The sequence below is a fragment of the Python bivittatus genome, unplaced genomic scaffold (genome assembly GCF_059951505.1).
Source record: "Python bivittatus isolate LINGU-HERP-01145 unplaced genomic scaffold, Pbiv_v1 ctg000350_np1212, whole genome shotgun sequence".
Classification (NCBI taxonomy): domain Eukaryota; kingdom Metazoa; phylum Chordata; class Lepidosauria; order Squamata; family Pythonidae; genus Python; species Python bivittatus.
Window position 1 is genome coordinate 19,109,893 of NW_028277074.1, and position 9,054 is coordinate 19,118,946.

The 9,054-nt window shown below is 39.1% G+C and overlaps 1 protein-coding gene across 1 annotated transcript; it reads right to left on the minus strand.

Moving 5' to 3' along the window:
- Positions 1-1,519: 1,519 nt before the first annotated feature.
- On the minus strand, positions 1,520-2,537 carry CUNH21orf140 (chromosome unknown C21orf140 homolog). The gene has a single exon (XM_025163638.2). The coding sequence runs from the start codon at positions 2,279-2,281 to the stop codon at positions 1,520-1,522; it is 762 nt and encodes a 253-aa protein (XP_025019406.1). The 5' UTR covers positions 2,282-2,537.
- Between the last annotated feature and the right edge of the window lie 6,517 nt (positions 2,538-9,054).

The following is a 9,054-nucleotide window of genomic DNA, read 5'->3' on the forward strand; positions in this document are numbered from 1 at the left end:
TGGAGTACTGTATATGCTTGGAAATGACTGTTACTGAATTCAAAAGTTCTTCTTTCTGTGTTGGTGCTACAGCAGAAGTCTCAGGAAACGCTTGTGTCTTCCCATCTAAAGATGGATTTGGAGGATGCCAGCATCACTAGAATGTATTTTTTTTTTTAATCCTTAGATAAACAGATGTACAATAAAGCACGTGGGAGACTTTCCAGGCTATTGTTGCCAATCAACCATTTGGCAGGCTTAACTAGCATCTCCCAGTGTGTCAGTTGCTGGGAGAGAGAAAACCTTGCCTGGTAATACCGCCAAACTTAGTATAACTCCAAAGGGAGAAATGGGGCATAAAAAAGTCTGAAAAAAGAAGAAAAAGAGAATCAAAAAGTAGAGGTGAGAGTGACCAGTAGAGCACAGAGAACTCAAGGGGGAATTTGGGTTAATTGTAATTCATCTTCCTTGTATAACGTATCTCAAAATTTAGATCTATCTTTTGCCTTATTTTTTAAACTACAGAGCTATCTGAGCTCAGCTTTGGAAGCTGAGTCTCCACCACAGTGTTCATATTTAACTCATGTTTTCAAGGATGTAGCCACAAGACATCTTTGGAAGCTGTTTTGAATGTATGGATTGCTAGAGTTTTACACTTTGCTGATTATTGCTTGAGCATCACAAAAGTGGTTTCAAATTTAAGTGCAAGAGTACCCCTATTTATTCAGCATTGGTTGGACTCTTCCATTCATTTTTATTCTTCTGAATGGTACTGCTTCCAAAAATAAAATACAGTCACTTTAGGAACCTGAAATGTGAAATCCATAAATCTCTGGGTTACCTCAAAAAGCATTGCAAGTTTGGTAATAATTGGTTGAAATTTGATCAAAATAAGTCAGCTTAAAATAGAATGCAGCCAAGGGCCAGGAATTCTGGTTGGTAATTAGATTTAGAGAAAAAGATTTCAGACAAGTGCCATTGTAAAACAAAAACAAAGATTTAGCCATACTTCTCCCCCCACCCTGCTATTTACTGGGCTGACCACCACTATCTTCTGATTGGCTCAGACTATTCCCTGCCTATTCTGAGGCTGGCATGGATGAAAATGTGAAAATATTCTAGAACAGAAGGAAATACCTCTATTGGAGCCCATCAGTGTTTTCTCTTATAATTTGTTCTAATACCTTAGTCAATATGAGAATCAGTATGATCCAGTTATAATGTACGTCTACATGAAGTTGGGGTATTTACATCCTTGCTTTTCTTAATTTCTCCAAGTTTCCTTATTTTTCTTTTTCTCCTTCTATCTTCAAAGTATCTACATGTCTGCAGATAGCTGCTTGTCCATATCGCAACAAAATTAAATTAATCTACTTAAATAGCATGCGAAACTAGTACCATAGCACTAAAAGTCACCTTAAAAATATTTTTTATTATCACCATTGACTTAATATTATAGACTAGAAAGTGAAAGTGCACATTTAGTCTATGAATTAGCCTATTTTCAACCAAAAATCACTTGACAAATGACTGGAGAGAGTCAGGAAAACTTATCTAAGTAGTAGTTTTCCCATCTCCGCACTTTGTTAACGGCCACTTTCCATTTGTTTGGGCTTGTCTTCTCTATTCCTTTCCCAATCAAGTCACTGAAGAGGATGCACTGGTATGAATAGCTCCTCTCCAAGGATGTCAGAGAAAATTCCTTTCTGTTATTGATGATAAACCATTTCAAGGATGACCAGATAGCATCCATAGGATGCAGGTAGTTGTAATCAAAAGGCACTGAGAGAAGTTCATGTCCTGTAGTCTTGGCAATTTCAGGGCAGCGTTTGATGTTCAACAAATAGGGGTGAGAAAAGGCCTGAGGATCGGTTATGTCCACTTCCTGGTTAGATGCTTCAGTCTTCATCCTTGATCGTTTTTTCTCTTTGACCACAATGGCACACTTCCCATAAGTAATAGAGAGAAAGTCACAGAATTCCTGAAACATGTCTTCCTGTTGCCCTAAGGGTAAGTCATCCCTCAGAAATACTCTGTATCTCCATGGTACCCATCCTTGGCTGTTGCCAGCATGTACAACTGTCCATACAGGCCAGTTGAGATTATCTTCATAAGGAAACTTGTCTCCTGTTATGAGACTTTCAGAAAGATCAGTTTCACCTAAAAATATAGTCTTGTAGTCATTAAGGTGCAGAGTTCTTAAATTTTTCAAATATTGTAGACATAGTTTTCTTGATGTAGCATCATGGGAACTCCTGTGGATAATGTGTTTTAAAAGTGGATTTACAATGCGATACATCATGGATTTCCTGGCAAAATTGAACTGCACAGAAAGTTCTAATGATGCCCAGGGATAGTGATGATCTCACAATGGATTTTACTGCTTGTATTATTCAATAATACTGAAACAAAAACTGAATAATGCATTCACATGTCTTGTGGCTAAATAATGGGAAAAATGAAGTGCACCTGAAAAAAAGGTTATTTGGAACAAACAACATTACTTACCCTGATAGGAAGGCAAAATTTTATACCCCAAACAATTACCTCTGAATTGGTGGGCAGTGGGGGTGGAGTGAGGCAGAATTTTAACATTTGCTAATAAGAATGGAAATAGCAGTTGGAAACGAGTGGGTCAGTGGTGCAAACAACTGCAAACACCCCTCCTGAAAATCAGGAATATATATATGAAGATTTGCCTGAAGGTCAGCTGTGGCTGAGCAATGCTCAGAACTTTAGTCACTTTTTCCTCTGACTACTTTTCCTTTTGGGGGTGGGGTCTTAAATTCAGAAAGATCTTTTCAACTAAGTGCAGTAAATGACTCCTTGGCATGTCTTAATTTCTCATAAAAGTGAGCATCTAAGAAAAATATTTTCAAGATGGAAGAATGATTAATAGGCTACATCTGTGAAGCACAAAAGCAACCTGGGTATTAGCTGTTGTGGAAAATTCAGAAGTTCAGAACACAACACTGAGGAGAAAGAACCATATTTATTGCAACCATCATTGGGTGCCCACTTTACAAAAATGAGAAACCTTGAAAAATGAGAAAGCAAAGATGTTTGAAGGCTACAAGGTGAGAAATCCTAGGGATCTGATTTGCTGGCCAGTTTGGGGGAAGCTAGGTAGGTCCTTGTCTGTGCACCTGGAGTTATTTCTATCGTTAGGCAAAATGGCCCTTTCAAGAGTGGCAGCAGAACTGGGGAAGTCCATTGTTAAGGAGATGGAATGCTGAGGTCATCAGGCTGATTGAAGATGGAATGTTGGGGGTTCTTACTATGTTGTAGCTTCCTTATCAGGGCTGCCCCTTGGGCAGTACAGATAGTCCTCATTTAACAACCACATGTTCAGCAACAGGTCAGAGTTATGGCAGCACTGAACAAGTAGACCTGCAACCGGTCCTCATAATTGCGGCTGTCACAGCATCCCCAGAATCATGCAATCATGATCTGGGCTCTTGGAAACCGGCTTGCAATTACGACAGTCACAGTGTCTCTTAATCACGTGGCTGCCATTTGTGATCTTCACTTCCAGCTTCTGATAAGCAAAGTGAACAAGGAAGCCAGCAGGTCACAAATGGCAATCATGTCGTTGTGCCTAATGACCACACAGGGTTCATTTAATGACAGAAACTGGAACTGCTGCAATTGCTGTTGTAAGTTGGCGCAGTCATGTGACATCACACTTTACAACTGTGTCACTTAGCAGTGAAATTGCCAGTCCCAATTACTGTTGTTAAGTGAGGACTACCTGTACTGTGATCTGGTCAGTGAGGCTTCTATTCTTTGGTTTAGATGGGATTGCAGGGGCTTTGTCTTGGCATATCATCAGACCCCCCTCCCCCATTTGCACATGTATCTGTGCACAGAAAGCTACTTAGAATTATTTTTATGTAGAAAGTAAATAAAGCAGTGAAAGTCAGCAATGATGATGGTAGACACTATCCCTTCCAATTATTCAGTTTAGTTTTAAAAATTTGTTTTAAAGAGCAATTGTCATACAGAAAGATTGTAACATTCAGTAATATATTAGCAACTAGATGACTGCTGACATTAATGAGGCCAAACCAGCTGTAGAATGCTAGCCATACAGGAGAAATTGACAAATAATAGATTCAATGGGAGGTAGAATTGCATCAAGTAATTTATTTTCAAGGGCTTTGACTGGAAATCTTTGAGATAAAATTTAGTTTGCTTCTACAGCTATTTACTTAATTACCATACTTTCTAGAAAAGAGATTCCTTTACATGTTTTAAGCAACTTTAACTAAGAAATTCTTTAAGGGACAGAACTTCAGATATGTCTGCTGTGAAGGTAATTCCCTTGCCAGCAGGTAGAGCACAGACATTCCCAATAAACATCCCCTTCTGAGCCTGCAGAATCCACATCTTCATCAGAGAGAAATGCTCTTTGTTGCCTAGGCTCAGAGAAATACCCCAGCCATTTCCAAGCTGGAGACAGAAAGTTTGAGTCCTTTAAAAAACAAACAGCCAAAGCAGAGCAAAACTGAGCAAAGCAGAGGCTGGAAAAAACATGGGAGTAAAATATCCCATAAAAGAGGGAAATCTAGAAAGGGAAGCAGAAGATGCTTTTGCTTCTGAAAGTCTGCTGTTTTCAGAAGAAATGGGTAAACATTCTGACCAGACATTGTGTTAGGTTTCTAATTTTTGTTTTACTCTGTTTCTGCTAAGGCAAGACTCATTTTCATGTCACACTTCCTCCTCCCATCTCCTTACTGGGACAGAAAAATCCTATTTGTAGGAGATCAGTGGCATCTTGTGGCTTGCTGAGAGGATTGCATCTTTAAATTTTATTTCTTTTAAACAAAGTTGCTGTTTTCCTATAATCTGAGCAACTCTGTAATTGATCTTCACAACTGAATAGTTGCATTTTGAATATTTAAAGTTGTGTAGTATATTTTATCTCTTTTTTGTAATGAAAATTGGTTTTGTTTATCTCTTGTGAGATAGATCTGTCTCCCAGGGATGGGCTGAAATCCTCTAGCCACATGCCTGTAAGCTACAGTACATAACCAGGAGATTACATTATAGAAATTGTTCCTTTTTTCTTTTTAATTATCTTCAAGGACATGAGGGTTAAGGGAGAACAGCAGGTGAGGTGCCGCCTGGGAGATAGGTAGTGGCAAGCAGGAACTACCAAGCCACTACACCAAAACAAGAGGTGGGAATAAGTTATAAAGATGCAGAGGGGTTGTGGGGGTAGAGGTTTGAGACTTCCAGTCTTTTGTCCTTTAGGCCTAACATTTCAGTTATAGAGTCAAATTACAAACTTTTTGTATTATTCAAAACAAAGCCTTTAAATTTAATACTCCATTACTGCATTCCTTTGGGTGTTAACAGGTGTTGAAGATGGATTTTATGCTTATTTGGCTTCTTATCATAGGACTGGTAAACAGCTGCCTTTTACTATTAGACTATCAATCCACCTAGCTTAGGATGATCTAGTATGGCTGACTGCAGATCTCTTGAATCTTAGCTAGCATTTAATGTGTCTTTCTCCAAGTTCATTGAGACTGTAATTCCTAGAATTCTATAACTCTCAGAGAGGATGCCAGATTGAAAAAGAGTGCTTCAAACATAAGACGTTTCTAAGCTTTGCTTCTTGAACTCTCTGGGTTTGACCTTCACAGCTTCAGCATGTAAGTCATGTGCTCTGTCTCCCTGGACACCCCAATAGATTCTCACACCATGGCCTGTGCCTGCAGTGCAGAAAGCAAGAGCCAAATGCACAGGGCAGTTGTATGGATTTCAGGAATTAGATACCTAATTTCTAATGTGTTTATACAATTCATTTATACAAAGAGTATAAAAATATGCTTTCAGGAAAATTGAGTAGATTCTATGTTCCTGAGCCCCATATATTCCTCTATTGAATTCCATAAATATAGCTTCCAGACAGCACACTTGTAGCAAAGTGCATGCAGATGAATGGAAAACAGTCTGGCAAAGCTGTAATCTGAACTGAAGGAAGAGTGCATGGGTAGTTTGTCATGTCGGTAGAAAATACCACTCTTGTCAAAATTAAAATGACTGCCTAATTTGGCTGTCCCCAATGTAAAAGAAATAATACAGTCATATTTACCATATGCTGTTTGGTATGAAAAAGATTCACATTAAAAAATCTCATTGTTGACATATACATATCAAGTTTCCACTGTCCTTTTCTGAAGGTTCCCTTCAGATACTAAAGAAGCATAGGAGAGAGAGAGAGAGAGAGAGAGAGAGGGAGAAGGCTATTTGTACAGGACTCTTCCCATGATTTTTGATATTGTGTCTGGAGGATCAACATTTTGCTATAAGTAAAGTTGTTATTTTGCACTATAGTGCACTACTCATTTCCTATACCTTGTCTCCTTTGAGGTCCTATTTATGTGAACTTTGGGCCCACAACAGTTTTCATATAGCACACACTGATTTCCAGATACAGTTTTGCTACTTGCTGAACAATGAACTGACTTTTTGATTCTACATTCAGCCTTAATTGCTTGGGGTATATCAGTGACAGAGGCCAACAGCCAATTTCTGCACTGTTTACATGCATGATTCACATAAAATGTAAATTACAGACACTTCAAAGACCATGTGAATGAGTTCAGAAATTTTTCTGTTATTTATATTTAAAAACAACCTGGAAGACAGGTTATTCTTGATTCTGTTGAGATGAACAGCAATTCATATAAAATGTCTAAAGTAAAGGTTTATAGTATTTAACACACTGGGATGGGGTGGGGGAGGAGAGATGGAGAAAAAAAATTATTCCATAAATGGCCATGCAGGTTAGGGAAATCTGGGTGTTGAAGCCCAAACATTTGGAGGGCACTCAGATTGGGAAGGCTGCTCTAAGCTAATAGAAGGGCATTCAGAAGAAGCAGGAAAGTTTTCCCACCCAACTGGATAGGCTGTACTTCATGATCTTTATAACTCTTTGGGGGATGTCTCAAAATTATATGAAGGGTATTCAGGAGCCACAGGTTTTCCCCAGTCACTTCAGTTATGGCAGCAGTTGGCTTTATAACTTAGGATGGCTTTCAATCCCAGGCAGCTATGAAGTTGTTCCATCAGTCCCAGACTCTCTGAAAAGAAAGTGATCAGGCTGTTTCTAAAGAAACCAAATCTGAGCTCAGAGCATGAAAACGCCTATAGGCCTGTGGCCAATACTTCTTTCCCCAGCAAGGTGCTTGAATGGATGATGGCCCATCCACTTCAGGCTCTCTTGGATGAAACTGATTTTCTAGATCCATTTCAATCCAGTTTCAGGCTGGGAGAGGTCATCCAGGGATGTGGGCTAAGGTGACATCAATATGCAGATGACACCGAGCTTTTCTTCTCCTTTTCATCTAATGCAGGTGAGGTAGTTGGCATTCTGAATCAGTGCTTGAGCAGGGTAATGGACTGGATGAAGGCCAATAAACTGAATCCAGATAAGACAGAAATATTGCTTGTGGGTGATGCATCTGTCCAGCTAAGTGGTGCAATACCTGTCCTGGAAGCATCTGCACTCACTCTAAATGAGCAGGTTCACAGTTTGGGGGGTGCTCCTAGATCTTTCACTGTCATTAGTGGCCCAGGTTGCCTTAGTGGCACAGAATGCTTTTTATCAACTTCAGCTGATTTATCAACTGCAATTTTACCTGGTCAGAGACAGTCTCATAACAGTTATTCACACTCTGGTAACTTTGAATTGGGTTACTGCAATGCATTGTACAACAGGCTGCCTTTGAAAACAGTCCAGAAACATCATTTAGTTCAAAACAGAGTGGCTAGACTGCTTCCTGGGCCTGGCCAATGCAATTTATTATGTCAGTTCTTTGCCATCTATACTGGCTGTAGGTCCATTTCTGCACCAGATTCAAAGTGCTGGTTTTGATCTTTAAATTGCTAAACAGTTTAGGGCCAGGAGTGCCTTCTCCTGGATGTACCTACCCAGACCTTAAGATCTTCCAGTGAGGTCCTTCTCCAGGTCCCATCACCAAAGGAGGTAAGGTAGACCACTACAAGGAGGAGAGCTTTTTCTCTGGTGGCACTCCATTAATGGAATTTCCTCCCCAGAGAGGTTTGCCTAGGACCCACAATAGCATCATTTTTGCACCAGGTGAAGACCTTTCTATTTTCTCTGGCTTTTTAACTGACTTTTAAGTATATTTTAATTCCATGTTCATTTCTATTGTTTTAGTTTTTGAACTACCACCTTTCAGCTGCTTAGTTTATATGGTGTTTTTATTTGGCATTTTGCTGTATGTGTTTTTATTCAGACTGTATTTTTTTAGTGTGTTTTATTGAAACCACCGAGAGAACTTTGGCTACAGGGTTTAAAAAATAGAGAAAATAAAATAAATAAGTAGTGAGGGTAACAGCAGATTTCAGCCGGGTTTTATTTCATTCCTGGTGAAAAGTGCCTGAAAGGACATTCTTTCCTACCTTACTGCCCAACAGATATGTTGGACTACAACTCCTGTTATCTCCAGCCAGCATGTCTAAAGAAAGCTGATGTACATTATGGATGTAACTATAATTATAATCCTTTCTCTTTAAAGTGGTTTTCCCCTCCCCCTTCTTTATGATGTACAAGTAGGAACTAGAATGAAACAATGTGTTAACAAGAACGTGGGACTATAATGAAGAATGGTGAGCTTTTCAATCCACCTTTGGTTTGGTAATGTCTAGTAAACCTAAGACATGCCCTGGATTCATCACATAATTCCAGGAATGCACAACTTTTCCTAGACAAGGGTCACACTTAGCTTTTGATGGTGAGTTAGAAGCTACACTTGATTTCATTTCATTTTCATTTAGACGTAATTAAACTTCAGTATAGTTAGCCTGCCTATTCTCTAGCCATGGATTTTAATAACATTCCTTTTTTGTCAACATTGTCATGTAAACATGACAATTTAATAATTTTCAGAGTCTTCTGACTTTCAGGGGCACTTGCAACCCTGGGCTCCAGATATATCTCCTCTCTGTTTTGCATTTTCTACCCATGGATAATGGACCAATAATAAGCCAGGGCAGGATAGTAGCCTTCTAGCTAATGTGAACTTTTATTTTATTTGA